Source organism: Elgaria multicarinata, chromosome 15, assembly GCF_023053635.1.
Source record: "Elgaria multicarinata webbii isolate HBS135686 ecotype San Diego chromosome 15, rElgMul1.1.pri, whole genome shotgun sequence".
Classification (NCBI taxonomy): Eukaryota; Metazoa; Chordata; class Lepidosauria; order Squamata; family Anguidae; genus Elgaria; species Elgaria multicarinata.
This window is the reverse complement of record NC_086185.1, coordinates 6,599,778-6,618,507: the sequence shown is the minus strand read 5'-3', so window position 1 is coordinate 6,618,507 and position 18,730 is coordinate 6,599,778. Positions and strand designations below refer to the sequence as shown.

Below are 18,730 nucleotides of genomic sequence, written 5' to 3'. Positions count from 1 at the left end.
TGCCAGCACCTCCTAGCCAGAAATGACTGCCTGTGTTTTCCCCGCAGTTCGATTGTAGCCTACCAACCCGCAGGAGACAACAGCCACACTTTCGATGTCACGGCAATGTTCAAGTCCATTGGAATTTTCCTGGGGATATTCAGTGGATCGTTTGCCATGGGGGCAGCTACCGGAGTTGTCACTGCTTTGATATCCTTGACTTGGGCTTTTAGAATGTTTTGTTTCTTTAAGCTTTAAACCATTTTGCTTCTAAATAATACAAGAGGGAAAACTTTTGTGGTAAGGAATGGCTGTACGGACTAAATAACTCTTAAAGCCTTCCTTGAAAAAGTGCTACAAAGTACATTATGGCTACATCTTGTTGTTTCCTATTAGAGAATTTATTGCCAAAAAGCCCTTGTATAAGGTGAGAGTGCAACACTTAATATTTGATTTGCTAAAACTTTTATATGTTGTGTTTTTCCAACAATAAAGTTGAGCTCAAAGCAGCTTATAACAATAACAAAGCATCAAAAACATAGAAATAATGCTTTCAATTATTAATTCCATATTGCCATAATACCAGAGGCACAGTATCAATAACGCAAGAATGAACAATACAGTGGAAACCAGGACCAACAATAAGTGTTACAGCAACAGTGCAAATAATCTAAATGCAAAAATATTCAGCTTCATTTCTGCCAGCTTCTGTAGGATTTTAAATTTGCCAGATTTTGCTTTGCTCATGGAGAGAGATGTCCTTTTGCCTTTAGGGATCATAAAAATTGAGGTGAGGAGTCCTTACTCTTTTCTGCTGAATGTTTTTATCCACCTTGAAGTCCACGTGTATCTCTTCCTTAACCGCCCTGCCACGTCACCAAATTTACCAAACTCCGTGAGTTCCAGCTGCTGGAAACTGGGTTGTTTTTCCTGATGTCTTGGAGTACTTTTCTGTTGGCTGAAGCTTGTGGTTTTACAGGTAGGCTGCAGCATGTCTGGCTCTGTGTGTGTGTGTGTGTGTGTGTGTGTGTGTGTGCGCGCACAGATGCGCCTATGCTGCCGCACCCGTGCAACACCATGCAACTCTGTGTCACATCACATCCCCAGCAACTGCTGCACACAGGCTTACTACCTTGTATACTGTAGGTAGCACATAACCATCAGGGATAGTAGCCATTGATAGCCTTTTCCTCCAGGAATTTATCCAGCCCTTTTTTAAAGCCGTCAGAATTGGTGGCCATCACTACATCTTGTGGTAGTGAGTTCCATAATTTAACTATGTGCTGTGTAAAGAAGTATTTCCTTTTATTTGTCCTGAATCTCCCACCAATCAGCTTCATGGGATGACCCCAGGTTCTAGTATTTTGAGAAAGGGAGAAACATCTCCAGGTAGGGCTGGAAAAGACTCCTGCCTGAAATCTTGCTGTCAATCAGTGTTGATAATACTGAGCTAGATGGACCATTTGTTTAACTCAATCTAAGTCTGCTTCCTTTGTTCCTGTGGTAGTACAATGCAGTGATGCTCAGTCCATTTCTGCATGATGAAGTCCATTGCATCCTCTATGATAACAGGGCAGCACGGTTACTAACAGGGACTGGCCAACGAGACCACAGTCCTTTTCCAGCTTCATTGGCTGCCAGTCCAGGTCAGGCCCGATTCAAAGTGCTGGTATTAACATTTAAAGCCCTAAACGGCTTGGGGCCAGGCTATCTGAAGGTACGCCTCCTCCCATATGTACCTGCCTGGACCCTAAGATCATCCTCAGGGGTCCTTCTCCGCAAGCCCCTGCCAGAGGAAGTGAGGCAGGTGGCTACCAGGAGGAGGGCCTTCTCTGCTGTGGCACCCCAGCTGTGGAATGAGCTCCCTAAGGAGGTTCACTTGGCACCTACATTATATGCCTTTAGATGCCAAGTGAAGATCTTTTTATTCTCCCAGCATTTTAACAGTCTATAAATAAATTTTAACTTGGTGTTTTAAATTTGTAATTTTGCATTGCTGCTTTTTTTATCTGGTTGAGCTTTTATATTGTATTTTATATATGGTCTTATACTGTTGTTTTATACTTTGAATGGTTTTAATTTTTGTGAACCACCCAGAGAGCTCCGGCTATTGGGTGGTATAGAAATAGAATAAATAAAAGTCTGTGTGTTTCGGTGTGGTTCTATTTGTTGTGTGTTTAGAAACAGGTTTAGATTATTGGCCGAAGTCTGTGGCAGAGTTTCAATGTAATTCTCTGTTTCCAGGTGTCGTAGCAGTATTGTTTTGTGGGATCACGCAGGCACACTATACTTATAACAACTTGTCCACTGAATCTCAGCACAGAACTAAACAGGTGAGTTCTCTGATCAAAGAGGCGACATGGGGCTGACCACGCCCTTCCTCATGAGCAACAAGCAAACTTTTGCTTTGAACAAGTTATACCAGTATTTTGCCTTGGAAGCTATTACTTTTTAAGCTATTTTTGAAAATTCTACTTTAAAAACTTTTCTGATTTCTTATAACATGCCTTATCAGTTCTTTTTAATGATTGGTATTATTAGTTATATGTTTAGTATTTACAGAATGTGATGTACCAGTAACTGCAAACTCACTCTTTTTATTTATTTATTTTTATGGCTTTTTTTCATTGTGCACGTTGGAAGAAATTCTCTACCCAGTCATATTGCTTATGGACATATTTGGTATTTTCTAGAGAATCTGTAATAATTGCTATAAGCATCAATGAAATGTTTTCTCTCTTTTTGTCTTGTTCATAGTTGTTTGAACTTCTCAATTTCTTGGCTGAAAACTTCATCTTCTCCTACATGGGTCTGACATTGTTCACCTTCCAGAATCATGTGTTTAATCCAACGTTTGTTGTGGGAGCTTTTGTATCCTTTGATGCTTGTAAATTAAGAGGTAGCTCTCAATCCACGGTTGTTGGAGAAAAAATGACTTTGGCTATAAATAATTCCTGCATATGTTACGTAGGGTGACCCTATGAAAATGAGGACAGAGCTCCTGTACCTTTAACAGTTGCATAGAAAAGGGAATTTCAGCAGGTGTCATTTATATAGATGGAGAACCTGGTGAAATTCCCTCTTCATCACAATAGTTAAGGCTGTAGGAGCTGTACTAGAGTGACCAGATTTAAAAGAGGGCAGGGCTCCTGCAGCTATAACTGGTGTGATGAAGAGGAAATTTCACCAGGTTCCCATATATACAAATGACACCTGCTGAAATTCCGTTTTCAATGCAACTGTTAAAGATACAGGAGCCCTGTTCTCCTTTTCATAGGGTCACCCTATGTTACATAGGATGACAGGCTAGAAAAAGAGGGCAAATAGAGAGACCAGGCCTGAGAGAGGCCTACACCCTGGTATTTTTTATTTATATTTATTATATTTATTTGTATCCCGCCTTTTACCCAATGCTGGGCCTCAAGGCGGCCTTACAAAGTTTAAATCATACATTGGTGGGGGAACATAGTTTAAAATACACAACAAAAGTATAAGACATTAACATAGATGGAGGGCCAGATTACCCTCCAAAGGCCTGCTGAAACAAACAAGTTTTAGCCTGCTTCCGAAAGTCGATCAAGGGGGGAGCCGGTCTAGCTTCCCCGGGAAGAGAGTTCCAGAGCACCGGAGCAGCCACCGAGAAGGCCCTCTCCCATGTTCCCACCAAGCGCGCCTGTGAAGATGGTGGGACTGAAAGAAGGGCTTCTCCAGAAGATCTCAAAGCATGGGCAGGCTCATAAGGGAGGATACGGTCTTTCAAATAACCTGGACCTGAGCCATATAGGGCTTTATAGGTCATAACCAGCACTTTGAATTGAGCCCGGAAACTGGAAGCCAGTGGAGCTGTTCTAACAGGGGAGTTGTCTGCTCCCTGTAACCAGCCCCAGTCAACAATCTGGCTGCAGCTATTTGAACCAGCTGGAGTTTCCGAACACTCTTCAAAGGCAGCCCCACAAAGAGCGTTTTACAGTAATCCAATCGGGATGTAACTAAGGCATGTGTCACCGTGGCCAGGTCCGACATCTCTAGGAACGGGCGCAGCTGGCGCACTAGCTTTAACTGTGCAAATGCACTCCTAGCCACCGCCGAAACCTGGGCATCCAGGCTCAGGGCTGAATCCAGAAGTACACCCAAGCTGCAGACCTGCGTCTTCAGGGGGAGTGTAACCCCATCCCCCTGGTAGCAGATCATTCCCCCTTAAGAAAGAATCAAGATTTTTTTTAGGGCTATTTAGTGCTGTACAGTGATTGAGGAAGGTCATTTAATACGGGTACTGTCAGTTGTAATACATCTGAAAATATTCAGAATTTCCAGTGGGGCTTTAAATTTCCCACTTATGCTCAATAGCTATGTGAAGGAAGAGAAGTAGCAGTCAGCAAAGTGGGGCATCTTTCATGATCATCTCCTGCTGCTGCTGGCATCTCTTCTCCTCACAGAGGGTATCATAAGATATTTATTTATTTATTACATTTTTATACCGCCCAATAGCCGAAGCTCTCTGGGCAGTTCACAAAAATTAAAACCATTAAGAACATAATAAAACATCCAACCATCTAAAAACCCAAATACAAAATGCAATATAAAAAGCACAACCAGGATAAAACCACACAGCAGAAATTGATATAGGATTAAAATACAGAATTAAAACAGCAAAGTTTAAATTTAGGTGTTAAAATACTGAGAAAATAAAAAGGTCTTCAGCTGGCGATGAAAAGAAGTTATACAGTATATACCGCTCTCCACCCAGTAACATTTCCAAGCAGTGAACAATAAAAAGGGGAGAATCACCATCTTACTCAAAATGCAGAATTAAAACCTTTAAAATCAGATTGTGCTAATAAAACCATGGCTTTATTAGCCAGGGAAAGCTTGCTTAAATAAAAATGCCCTTGCAAAACCATGGAGATGCATGGGATTGGCTTCCTGTAGGCACGCATGTGTACACTGTAATGTTTGAAGTGTGGTACGCGTGTGTGTTTTCTCTACAAATACAACAATCCTCAATGTATCCACAAATCTAGCTGGCAGTATTCCTGGGGAGAGCTGCAAACATTTACCCTCTCTCTTTCCTGCTTAATTTGGGGAGAAGAAACAAGATCGGGACAAATTTTCAACATATGATGATGTTTGCGGGTGAGTAAGCACCAGTTGATGTATTTCATGTTAAGCCCTTCATAAACAATTGTCAGAAGTAATTGCTACTTTATTAGGAATCATCACTTTATTAGGAATTGAATGAGCCTGCCAAAGAGATCATGAATGGAAACTTTCCAGTTTTCTGAGGTATTTTTTTAAGCAAATATAAAGAAGAGCCCTGCTGGATCAAAGGCCCATCTATTTCCCACTGAGTCCAACCAAATGCGTCAAAGAAGCCTACAATCAGGACATGAAGATAGAGGGAATAATGATTAAGGATGATTGGGAGAGCGTGTATTAAACACTTCAACACGCTAAACCTCTGTATTGTTCAGAAATTTCCCAATTACTCCTGTAATTATGTGCCTGCTATACCAAAGCGTGTGAGTGTGGAATTTCTGAAAGTGCAATATTTTAAGTTTCTGCCATTTTGAGTAGCGCCACCACACTAAAATTAAGTTATAGTGTGGTGGCACCAATCAAATAGAAGTTTAGAAGTTGCTGTAAGTATCTCTTAGGCTTTATTTATTTATTTATTTCATTTATATCCCACCTTTTTTCCTCCAAGGAACACAACAAGTCCTCTTCTCCATGTTATCCTCACAACAACAACCCTGTGAGGTAGGTTGGGCTGAGAGTCTGTGACTAGCCCAAAGTCACCCAGTGGGTTTCCATGGCAGAGTGGGGACTAGAACTCAGATCTCCCGACACCAGTCCAACACCATAGCCACTACACCACACTGGCTCTCATCAATTTAACCCTCATCAATTAGGGTAGGGTGGCAAACTGACCCCAATTCCATTTTAGACTGCAGAATTTGAGCAGAAGTAGACCTACACCATGGTCCTGCCGTGATATTGTTGTGTTTTCCTCAAATTTCAGCCACTTGCTGTTTTCTTTTTGGAAATGAAAGCATGTCTGGGGCATAAAATAATCCCATGATCTGTTGATTTTGCCATTTGGTGTCTTTATGTCCCCCAAACAAGCAACATTCTGGGGTTGTAAAAATGTCCCATAGGTTTTTGTCAAAGAGAACTGGTCTAGGGAAGTAGGCTTAAGTACTCTAGTGTCAGTAAGTTAGCACATGGGAGAGGGGTGGGATTTCGTTGAGGGGACATTTACTTCACCAGAGACAGATTTGTTATGGTAGCAGAAAAATACTGCTCAACCCTCAAATTTCTGGATACAGAAACAAGAAGTAACAAACCGAAAGTGGAAAAAATGAGAAACTGAAAGAAACCTGACTTGACATATTAATCTATCCCCACTCCACCTCCACATAGACACACACTATATACAAGCTCTTGTGCAAAACTGAAGTAGTTCTTTGGAGCTTGGCCATCATCCACAAATAGTTTTGGCTAGCTTTTTCCTGTGATTTTCTCTCCAGGTCTTCGTGGAGCCATGGCCTTTGCCTTGGCCATTCGGGACACGGCCACCTATGCCCGGCAGATGATGTTCAGCACGACACTTCTGATTGTGTTTTTCACTGTCTGGGTGTTTGGCGGTGGCACCACAGCCATGCTCTCATGCCTGCATATTAGGTGAGTGTGACGGCTGCACTCTTCTTTCGCTAAGGAAATGTGGGGGTATGCAGCTCTTCATTCAGATGGATGAACCGTATACTTGCTTCGGTGGCCTGTTATAGTAGCCTTTAGAAAACCCGAAGAAGGCAGAAGTCTCCCTCTAAACCAGTGGTTCCCAAAGGGGGCGGTGGGATTGCATAGTTGGGTGTTAAGAGGCAAGGGGGTGGCAGGGGCCCCCTCGAGGTGGTCTTTTCCGTACCAGGAGTTTTGGCGACAGAAGGAAATTTCTGATCGCTCTCCTGCACTATGGAGAGTGGTTCAGAAGCTCCTGGTTGCATTTCCAACGTCATATTTGGTGGAATGTGGCTTTAGTGTGGTCTGCCTACTTCTCTCCAAGCAAAGAAATTGACTCCAGATTACTAAACGTGGTGTTAAGTGACTTTGAACCAGACATTGGGAAGCTGGTATCCCTTCATCAAGCCCATCCATCACATTAAGAATTTACAGAATAGTGAGGTACTCCTTCCTAGTTACTAAATGTGATATCTAATATTCTTGCTAGATGACTATCAGACTTTAAAAAGATGATATCACTGGATCAAGTTCATCAATTATGTTTAATTGAATAAACTAAAAAAATGTAATTGGATTTTGAATAAATATTCAATTAATTGTTCCTGTTTTGAATTTTATTGTTATTATCTTCCTTAGTGGGTCGTTGAAAACCGCTATTCTGAATAATGATTTTTATAGTGTAGGGTAGGGGGCACTGGGCATGAGTTTGTGGAACCAAGGGGGTGGTGACCTGAAAAAGTTTGGGAACCACCGCTCTAAACATTCTTCCACAAAAAGGAAATGTTGCTTTTATTTCCTTCTATGCCTATGACATTGGGGCTGGTCTTTTTGGAACGAGAGTGTTATGTAGGAACTAAAGAGGAAAGTTATCCACTTGTGAAATGTATCCTCTCTGCCACTGGGGGTCACCTTGGTCTTGATGATTAGAATAAAACAGCCAGGGTGGATTTAATTTAAATCAATTTGATTTAAATCATGATTTAAAACACTACTCAGAAAGACTCCATTTAATCATGTGACTTCCCCCCCCCCAAAAAAAAAGTGCACTCTTCCTCACTATATTTTACACAACTCAGAGTTACCAAAGACTCATTCTTGCTGGTATAATCTTAATATTTACAACCAGATGAAGGTTTCATTTTTAGAATAGCAACTTTTCAGATTAGTTTTACAGTTATATCAAAAAATACTGATTTGGTTATACTATTAGAAACACATCATAGATGGATAATTATGAAATTATTGTGTGGTGAACTATCTCCAGTTTAATAGGTTAATCATTCATATTTGGACAACTTTTCTGCTGTACTTTATTGGAAGGAGAAAAATAATCTTACAGAAACCTCTGGAAGAGCATGATATTGTGAATGGATTAATGGAATTCATTTCCCAAAAAATTTAAACAACCTCATGCTACATAATTAAAAGCTAATCCTTATTTCATGCTGAATAACCTTTGGACTTTAATGTATCTTAAATAGAAAACTATCTTTAGATAGATTTTTCCTCAAAAAGCATTTTATTAAAAAAATCCAATTTAAATTTTAAAAAATCAAATTTTTAATATATATATATATATATATTAAAAAATCATTGATTTTTATCCACCCTGGCAGTGACCAAATGGAATGAGAGTTGGATTAACATCACAGTCTTAAAGTTGTAATCCCATACATACTTACTCGGGAGTAACTCCCAATGATGTCAGTGGGTGATTCAGTAAATGTGTGAGATTGAACTGCATCTGTTTCTCAGGGATGTGTCGTGCATTTACTTTCCTTTACTTTTTGTTTTTACATGTGGGTCAATATCCATGTAAGAAAAAGTATTTAGTGTAGCGCTTATGTTTTTTTCTAGCCAAACACACCAGAAAGCTTTGTAGATTTCTCAGCTCAAACCCTTGAGATAACTTGAATAGTAGTTGACCTGTGCTTTTGTCTGCAGGGTTGGTGTGGATGCAGATCAAGAGAACTTGGTAGGTATCACTGCTTTTCTTTCTCTCTGTCTCCCACTCACACCCACCCCTCCATTGTCATGGTACCCCCACATTTTTGTTGGCTAATTTCATCTCTGAATAATTTCTTATAAGTTTGGCAAGCGCTTTATAGTTCTTAATACATCTTTACGACTGTCTTGCAGTGTAGTGATTGCCTTAAGGCCACGTGGTGAACGTCATGGCTGAACGGGGATGTAAACTCTATTGCAAATGTATCTTCTAAAGTGAGGTGCCAGAGGAAAGTTTATGGACAGGGAAAAACCCAATCCTTAGCAGATCTGGAGTGTCTGTTGTTCCTCCCTTGCAGAGAGCACTAAGCATCAGCATGGGTGTGCCAGAGTGCTCCAGAGACTGTAGGTGTGCAGTACATAGGGAGCTGCCTCGTACTGAGCCAGACAATTGACACACCTAGTTCATAGAATCATAGAATCATAGAGTTGGAAGGGGCCTATAAGGACATCAAGTCCAGCCCCCTGCTCATTACAGGAATCCACCTTAAAGCATATCTGATAGAGGGCTGTCCAGCTGCCTCTTGAATGTTCTGTATTAGCGACAGCGGTTCTTCAGGTTTTCAGACAGGATGCTTTCCTCACTCTATCTGGAGACACCAGGGATTGAACCTGGGGCCTTCTGTGTGCAAAGCAGGTGCTCTACCACTGAGCCACGGCCCCTCCCACAGCATTTGAGTCAGAAGCTCCTTTGAGGGAGTTGTACAGTGTCTGGGCCTGGCCGAAAGGTTAAAGTGAAGAAGAGGTGAGCCAGCCTATCTGTCTTTTCCTCTGTTAGCACTGCCCCCCATGCCCACCTGCAGTCACAAGAGCTAGTGTGAGGACTTTCGAAGGCATGTAAAGGGAGGCTGACTCAGTTCTTTCCCAGCTGGAGAAATCTGGTCTTTGGCTCTGGTATTACACAGCTTCCTTTGCACTCCTCGAACCAGGGAAGGGCCGTAGCTCAGTCGTCGAACGCATGCTTCCCAGGTTGTCGATGGACCAGTGCCCGGACTCAACATAAAGCAGCTTCCTGTAGTTATATCAGGATTGAGGGACTACATGTAACTTCATCGCTTGCATGTGTTAGCGCTTTAAATCAGGGCAGGGGAACCCGTGGCCCTCTAGAGCAGCCTTACCCAACCTAGTGTCCTCCAGATGTGTTGGACTACAAACCCCAGCATCCCCCAGGCAGCCTAGCTAATGGAGAGGAATGATGGGAGAAATCGTTCCAGTCATCTGAAGGTTCCCCACCCCTGCTTTGAATATCAATGAGTGGAGCAGAGAAAAGGTATTTATTTCAAAAAGAGAAGCAGTATCTGAATATTTTTAATAAATAAAATAAATAAATTAGCCCTCTGAGCTCTTCCCTGCTGAGTACAGCGAATTCTACCTGCTGCCTCCTGATTACCTGCATGGAGAGGGAAGCTGTCCCATTCCACATTTAACTTCTACCTACCGCTCACTAGACAGAATTCAGCATCACCCTCAAGAAAGCTAGCAAAGTTCCAGGACCTCGAAAAATACCCACCCCACTCCCGATTAATGTATTCATCCTCTGGATATACGACTTTCTCCTTATCACTGTTGTCCACCCATGCAGTGTTAACCGAAAGCAAGAAGGCACTCGTGTGTTCATTATTGCATTTCAAAACCTGAAAATAAAATGCTTGTAAAAAGAAAGGACGATAAAGAAGAAAGTACCCTTTTAAGAAACAGAGGTGTCCGTGTCATTGAAAAAGCTAGCAACTCCCTGGGACTTACTATTTCACCAAGGTTATCACTAAGGCAGGGATTCTTTGCTGAGCAAATGCCATGTTTGGAGAGTGATTCTTGCAAACTGGGGAGAGACCCAAACTGCACTGTGATTGTGTTTCATTCATGTGTTTCAGGGAGTGCCAGAAAATGAAAGGAGAAGTACTAAAGCAGAGAGTGCCTGGCTTTTCCGACTGTGGTACAACTTCGATCATAAGTATCCTTAATAAAAACGAGAATCCGCCGTCCTTGGTCATGTATGACGTTTTTACCTCTTCGCCTGTGCACCAAGAGAGTAACAGCTGTTCACCCTGCATGCTGGCAGGAGAAGCCTTTTGCTCTCTCTGATGCCTCTCCTGCTCAGCTGTGGATTCTTGTCTCTCATGCATCTAATTACTCAGCACAGAGAGCTAAGAAGTACAGTGATACGTGTTTGTTGTATTTGCAATTGCTTAGAAGGACAGCGGGTTATTTTAGCTTCCTGGGAGTGAATATATTCTCCAAAAGTGCCGTTCATCACACAAAGGCCAACCGTCTCTCAGGTGGTCTGGAATAAAGTTGACACTGCTTAGCAGTAAATATTTTAGAGTTGTGGGACAAACACTTACAGAGAAACATATTGTTTAAGTGTAAAATAATCTTTCATCCGCTCTCCCAGCGCCGGAACTTTTGAAAACTACTTTCTTTAGAATGAAACTGGCACTTTTCCAGGTTTACAATATCTTTTTTTAGATGCGGTGACCAGAACTGTACACAGTATTCAAAGTGTGGTCGCATTGTAGATGTTTTAAGCATTAACGCCATAATAATAATAATAATAATAATATATTTCTTACCCACCTCTCCGATTGGATTGAGGCGGGGAACAAGAAGCATAAAATACACAAAATACTAATTAAAACCATAGCATACACTGTTAAAAACATCCTAAAAGCATATTAAAAGTATCCTAAAATTCCACTGGATAGACCTGCCAGAAGAGATCTTGATAGCTTTCTTGAATGCTAAAAGATTGTCAAGCTGACGAGTCTCCTCCGGCAGGCCATTCCCCAGTCTGGGAGCAGCAGAAGAGAAGGTCCTCTGGGTAATGGTTGTCAGCCTAGTCTTTGCTGACTGAAGTAGATTCTTCCCAGAGGACCTGAGTGTGTGGGGTGGATTGTACGGGAGAAGGCGATCCCACAGGTAGCCTGGACCCAAACCATGTAGGGCTTTAAAGGTGAGAACCAACACTTTATATTTCGCCCGGAAACTAATTGGCAGCCCGTGAAGAGATTTTAAGCATTGTTGCTGCTTTAAAGAATTTTTAATGTTGTATTTTTGTGATTTTAACATATAGTTTTATGGTTACGTTATATATAGTTCTGGGTACATTAAGAAGAAGGGTGCAGTATTTGTTATTGTTCTGATCCATAGCTTTAAAGACATGTCCAATCCTTCTTTTAGATCTCTCATCAAAAGTTTTATTCCTTAACCAACGCCCTCTTCAGCTACCTGAAGCCTCTCTTGACCCACAGTGGCCCTCCTCTTACAACTACTCTTCCCAGCTGCTGTGGGCCCATTGCAAGATGCTTGACCAGCCCACAGGCTTACGAGGTAAGTGTTGAGCCCCCCCAAATGACCATGGGGTTGTCTATTTAGTTATTTCATTTCTATACTGCCCAGTAGCTGAGGATTTCTGGGAGCTTCACAGAAATTAAAACCATAAAATACATCATCAAATACAATATAGCAGCTTACAACCACAATACCAAACCACAATGTAAAAATACACCCAGAATAAAACCGAGTAGCAATGCAGAGACTTAAAATACAGACTTAAAACACCAGAGTTAAAATGGGATGGTTTTAAGGATGGCAAAATGAAGGTTTAAAACACCAGAGTGAAAATGGGATGATTTTTAGGATGGTAAAATGCTAAAATCAAGGAACAACTGGAGAGCATCAGGCTGAGGAAGGCCAGTAGACAATAATTTCTTTAGCATTTTGTGTCCTTAAATTCTAAGCATCTTTTCAAGATGCTGAGGAAGCAGGTCTTTAGCCCCATTTTATAGGTATAACTGAGACAGGGAAGACTATTCATTGACTTAGTGGTTTTTGGACCTAGTCTTTCTCGGCCCAAATCTCATGAAACATGACTGTGGGCTCATCTACACCAAGCAGGATATTCCACTATGAAAGTAATATATAAAAGGCAGGAGCTACACTACTGCTTTATATTGGTACTGAAGTGCTCTGACAACTGTTGGGGCCCAGGACACATCCACACCAAGCAGGTGGTATGTAAGCAGTACATGGCATGTGTCAATGGGCCGCAACAGTTGTCAGTGCACTTCAATACCTCTATAAAGCAGTAGTGTGGCTCCTGCCTTTTATATACCACTTTCATACCGCTTTCATAGTGGAACATCCTGCTTGGTGTAGATGAGCCCGAGGTTACAGAATCTTCTTGTTCTCATTGTCCATTGATGCCTTTAAGGATTCCCCTTCTCTGCTTGACCGCCTAGAGGTATTACAGGTATCTCTTTAACACATTCACAATTTAATAAAACAGCTCTTCCTTTTTATTCAGAACCAAGAGCAGCTGAAAGATGATGATTCAGATCTTATTTTGAACGACGGAGACATCAGTTTGACGTACGGGGATTCAACCGTGAACACAGATTCTTTGACATCTGGTACATCTAGAAGGGTAGCAGGAAATGGTTCTGAGGATGCACTGGACCAGGAGCTTGGCTTTGGAGATCATGAACTTGTCATCCGGGGTACACGCCTAGTTCTCCCCATGGATGACTCGGAACCTCCCTCAAACGTAGTAGATAATGCTCGACACGGTCCAGCATAAGATCTATAGTTTGATTTGACTGTCAGTCAAAATCAACTCAAATCCACATACGATCATGAAGAAAAATGTACTACCTACAACGAAAACCTACTGCATGTCTCAGAATGTCTAAGCTGTATAAATATTTATTTATTTATATGGTGTCAGGGGAATATAACTATCTGTACGAGGCAACTTGTGAAGAGCAAGCTGTTAATTTCATAAGTTTAAAATCAACACACAAACTCATGGACTGCACTGTGTAACAGTGGAACTGTTTCAGAACAAAATTCTGTGGGTGAAGAGAAGAGAAAAGAATGGGATGAAACAATTTGCTTTTCTGTTGTCTTATGAAAAAGTCAACATTTCTCTGAGAGCAGAAAAGAGGTGGTGGAGAACATTAGTTTGCTATGCCTCTAGATGACCAGTGTTTTAGCTACCCATGACAGTCGCTTTAGAGTATGACTGCTTTGGAATCTTGAAATTTTACTTTGAAGCACATCCATACGATTTGGTAGAGTAGATCTGGACAAAAATTGCCCAGATGGCCTCTATCTTTAGGCTTCCAAAGCAATGATCTTCGCTGATGGTCATTTGCTAAGAAGCTGGGATGGAAATGCAGGACTGTCACTTAATAAATTGGGAATAATGACTTGTAAACATGAGCAATTCGCAACCCTCTTCCAGTTCGCACAACAGGGTCACGTTATAAGACCAGAGGTGGTTCTAATGAAGTCCGTTCCTTTTGAGTTTGTACGTATTTTGAGGGTGGTTATTTTTTTGTTTTGTTTTAATTTCTCTAGCCTTAACAAGGACGTAGTAAAATTTCCCACAATAGGTTCAGGTTTTGAGTTATGCAGCAGTCAAACGCTGGCAGAGTTTGGTTTCTCACATAGAGGATTAAGCAGTGTTTCTAGAGCAGGTAAGGACAGTATGAAGATGTTACTGGGTTCCTTTTTAGCTTCTAGTTGAGCGGCTGTGCCTTTCTGGTATGTAATCTCCCCCTTTCTTATGGTGTAACTGTTAAGAAGACCAGTTGAAGTTACTAGTCTGGTACAGTTCCATGCTACATTGTGGAGTCCAGCTGTGTGAATAGCACATGCAGAGTTTTGAGACTCGATGTGCAGGTTTTAAAAGAGGCATTTTAGAATACTAGGTGGTACCGAAAGGGAGTTGTCTGTCCGTCCATCTTGTATAGCTGCACTTTTATTTGGTAATTCCTCCGCATGCTTGTGTGTCTCTAAAGAAAGAAAGAAAACTTTTGGTTTTTGTTCTTGCATCTGTTTACTGTAAAACGAGAAATATTTTGTATGCTGCCATAGTTCCTTGACAATTTTTATTTTGCCCTAGGATGAGCACTGAACAATTTGCTGATACTACACTTCATGTATTTAGCTTTGTCCTGCCATGATGAACTTCTTCTTTTAATGGTGCAGCAGGTGGTCCTGAAAAGCTGAGAATTCTGAATGTCATGTTTTCTTCAGAGAAAACAGTTGCCCTATGAAACCTTTTCCATGTACAGCTCTTATTTTTCCTTTCAGACATCACCATTGATGGATCTTCTCACAGCTAGTTCCTATAGGGCTGTTCCTAATGTAACAATGTACTGATTGCCCTAGAGAAGTACGATCACCTTAGAGAATGTAGAAACCCATCTGGATCTGGTTCTGGTTGGGCATCGTTTTAGGAAGCAGTACAGCTGCTCCTTCGATTATGCTTCAGTTTTGGGGCCTGTTCTTCGTTATTTTCCCAGTGAATGGTTTCAACCCCAAATGCCTGTGCACAGATTGGGGGGCCGTGGACCTAATGCCTTTAGATAAGTGTTTTCTAGTCCGGTTTGCTTGTTACTTTCTCCATTTGGTTAAGGGTGAGCAGCAGCGAGTGACAGCCTGCAGTTTGTTCCAAGTTCAGATTTCTCTTCAGAAAGTGACAAGTGAATAGATCTACCACTTCTTATCTTTTTAACAAGAGGGCCTTCGCTTTGTTTGGATTTCATCAGAGGGTTATTGTCCCAGCCTTTCAAGTGCTCATCAGGATTAGCAGGAACACTAAGAAGTGTAATACTAGGAGGGGGGGTTGTTACATTACTGCCAAGAAAACAGATTTTTCTTTTTCTTAAAAAAGGCTTTGAGTTCTCAGGTCTGAATTACATGCCTTAAGTATACTTCAGTGCAATGTTCTGTGACCACAAGATCATAGGTTCTTTCCCTCCTAAGAGTGAGGCATTCTGGCCACAGCCAGCCAAGAGTGCCTCTTTCGCAAACCCCATTCAAATGAAGGAAAATTTCTCGAGAACAACTCCAGTCTGGTTTGGGTTTTGTTTTGTTTTGAACGCGAGAGAAGTAGGACCTCCTTTGCACCCAAGAAATGCCAGTTTATCTTGTTGTTGCAGGAGTTTGCTTGGTACCATTATGTCTTTTCTTTTCTTTTTCCTGCTATGCAGGAATTCCATGGAGTGTGTTTGCGCGTGTGTGTTTTTATATGATGTCTGTATCTTAACGTCAGATGTTAAATAATAATAATAATAATAATAATAATAGGAAAATGTTCGTGTGTTAACATTTTTGCATCACTTCCACATTAATGATTTGTTTTGTTTAAGGCTTTTCCAAACAAGATATAAGGATACCTCTTTCTCTCTCTCTCCCCTTTAAACCTTGTGTAACCTGATGTCTGTAATTAGGTTTCCAAAAGATCCCCCATTTCATACTGTAGAATGCTGTCATGTTAACATACTTGACAAATCTGCTTGTAGTTAAAGAGTGGATCCCTTTGGATCCCTCTTCTGTCCCCCCCCTTAATTGGAAGGCTACATATATTCATTGATATCTGCTAGATGACATTGTTGGGGCTTGTTCATGCAAACATTTTTGAAGACCATGTGCAGGGGCAGCAGTTCTTGAGGTCACCCTGTCTTCCTACCTTTCCCACAGCAGTAAATAACACAAGATCCGGTGTCTGTACCGGATAGCTCTCAGTGTGTTGTCCATAATGAGTCAAAAGAGGGGTATACATAAACTCAAGGGGATCCTAGATACAGGTGAATCCAAAACAGTATTGGGTCACACTGTACAGTCTAGCTAGGAAGAGGAGGATGAGAGGTGTTCACAAGACCAAGGTTTTCCCAATGTCCTCACTAGGTACAAAAATGTTCTTACCAAAAGACCCTCAGTTGTTTCTGCTCTGTCCTCATTAGCAGTCATGGGGAAAATAGATGACCCATGAAAGGTGGTGGGAACCGAGCTTGAAATTGTGATTTGCTTAAATAGGGGTAAATGTTAAAGTGTGGCACTTGGAGATATAAGTTCCCTGGTGCAAGTAGCAATGTGCCCTTGCTAGGAATTGGCCATAGATCTCTTCCTACAAAAGGCAAGCAGATGTGACCCTGGAGTGCTGTGGAGCAGCGATCTTGTAGTGCTTCTCCAGAGGCAATTCCCCAAATGGTGGCTATTGAATGTACTTAATTTAGAGTGGTCCTTTTTTGACCCATAATTTAAGAAACTATTCTGCACTGTTTCTGTAACTTAATTATGAATAAAGATTTTGTATACGATGACAGGAATTGCTTCAGGAGCCTTCTGTCTCTACCCCTAGTTTCCCTTCTACCAGATAGCACATCTCTGCTAAAGTAATATTCCATTTCTTAGTGATCTCACTTTTTATATAATAATAATACACTCCCCGTGTTTGTTTCATAAGTTTGCTGTTCGGCATGTTGAAATCAACGTGCTTCTGTAGTTCCAGACTTCTAATGCCAAGGATGATTTTACCTGCTTATTGAATTAATATTCTGTTTGTCAGAGTGGTTATTTTGGGTCACCAGATTTTAATGCATGTGAATAATAAAGGGAGCCTTTTAACATTGGAACTAGTTAAATACATCTACTGCAATCACCCAAAATTCATCCATGATTTGCCAGAAACAGCTAATAATAAATTATTTGCTAATTACTTTGATATTGCAGCAAAGCATTCTTTGTGCTTAATTTCTCCAAGGGGTCTTTGCACCCATAGTTCTTAAGACTTGAAGTGCAAGTGTGGGAATTTATTACCTCCAAAGTCCAGGCATGGGCCCTTATAGGTAGTGTCTGCCCCAGGGCTACAAACGCGATAAAGGTTTATAATACTTCCCTTGAAACAAGTCTGTTCTGTAAACTGAAACAGACATCTTTTTCTGCATCAAATGACACTGTAGGTGAAGTTCTGGTTTACTTACTTACTGTTGGAATTGTCTGTTTTTATGGTATTAACTGCTGTAGTTGTGGTGTTCTTGTAATTATATACTTAAGCATAATTGCACCTTTTTTGGTTTATGATAACTAAATCTTTTATTGTTACATGCACTGTGAAAAAAAAATCATGGGCCTATAAAAACAAGTTTGTTTCTTTGAGTTTTGTGTGTCTATGTCTTTCTTTAATCCCTTTGAAAATGTGTGTGTTTCTAAATTACTAAGTTATTTCCTACTCAGTGGCTTCTGGGAGGTCTTGAACTTAAAATAAAAATAGTCCTCTTTTATAATGCAGCTGTTCATCTTGCACAAAAGAAAAAGTGAAGCAATTCAAAGTGCAAAAGAAAAATGGGTTTTAAACGATAATAAATTCACAGTGTATAATAACAGTACAGATATTTACTAATACAAATATAAATAAAAGAATCTTCATTAACCATAATGACTTGCCAAAGAGTTTTTGACCTTACTGTCTTTCTCAGGGGCTTGTATTAATTAAAATAATAAACAAGTAAACAAAATAGCTTTAGAATGAAGCCAAGAGCTCTACTTGATTCTATGGGGCAGCTGATATGTTTGGAGGTCTAGGGTTAATTACTTTGAAACATTCTGGTCTATATTTTGTACTGTACATTTGTTATACAGTATTTTTTATTCATTATAGCTTAAATAGATTTTAAACCCTAGTTTTCACTCCTTTGTGCTCTAATACAGCTGTTAATAGGGCAGAACATTTGCTAGAACACCCTAATAAAGATCTGAGTGGGCAAATTTGCAGAGTTTTACTAGAAGCTCTTTGCACTCACACAGCAGCCCGGTGCACTTCTACAACACCAACCGCATATGCACCCAAAGGGTGTTTCCAGACGCCTCTCGAGGGATCGGGGCAGTTGTGCCTAGCAATCTGGCATCTGGAGCAGCTGCCTGGATTTATTCTCCACCTCAGCATCACTGAGGTATGTGGCCTAGCAGCAAAGGAAGCCTCTTGACAGTTGCTCCAATAAAAGAAGTGAGGAAAGTGTGGTGACTTGTGTTACGTAGCATCAAGTGTATAATGTAAACAGCAGAAATGCAGGCTTCTAGCAAGTCAAATCCAGAGGCTAGAGAGCAATTGCAGTAATAAAACCTGTCAAGCACAGTGACACATGCTAGAGTTGGAAAGAGCTCCTTTGGCACTGGTTGTGTTTTGGTCCAGTGTTGACATGGCAACCATGAAGAGGAGCAG

General features: G+C 41.0%; 1 protein-coding gene across 1 annotated transcript in view; it reads left to right on the top strand.

Moving 5' to 3' along the window:
• SLC9A6 (solute carrier family 9 member A6) overlaps positions 1–17,667 on the top strand; it is a 32,620-nt gene extending 14,953 nt beyond the window's left edge. The window contains exons 7-16 of the mRNA XM_063142106.1: positions 48–189; positions 853–958; positions 2,224–2,312; positions 2,737–2,850; positions 5,001–5,112; positions 6,507–6,660; positions 8,662–8,692; positions 10,593–10,672; positions 11,943–12,048; positions 13,025–17,667. Coding sequence (XP_062998176.1) covers positions 48–189; positions 853–958; positions 2,224–2,312; positions 2,737–2,850; positions 5,001–5,112; positions 6,507–6,660; positions 8,662–8,692; positions 10,593–10,672; positions 11,943–12,048; positions 13,025–13,297 — 1,207 coding nt within the window. The 3' untranslated portion in view covers positions 13,298–17,667. The remainder of the gene's footprint in view (positions 1–47; positions 190–852; positions 959–2,223; positions 2,313–2,736; positions 2,851–5,000; positions 5,113–6,506; positions 6,661–8,661; positions 8,693–10,592; positions 10,673–11,942; positions 12,049–13,024) is intronic.
• The last annotated feature ends 1,063 nt before the right edge of the window (positions 17,668–18,730 follow it).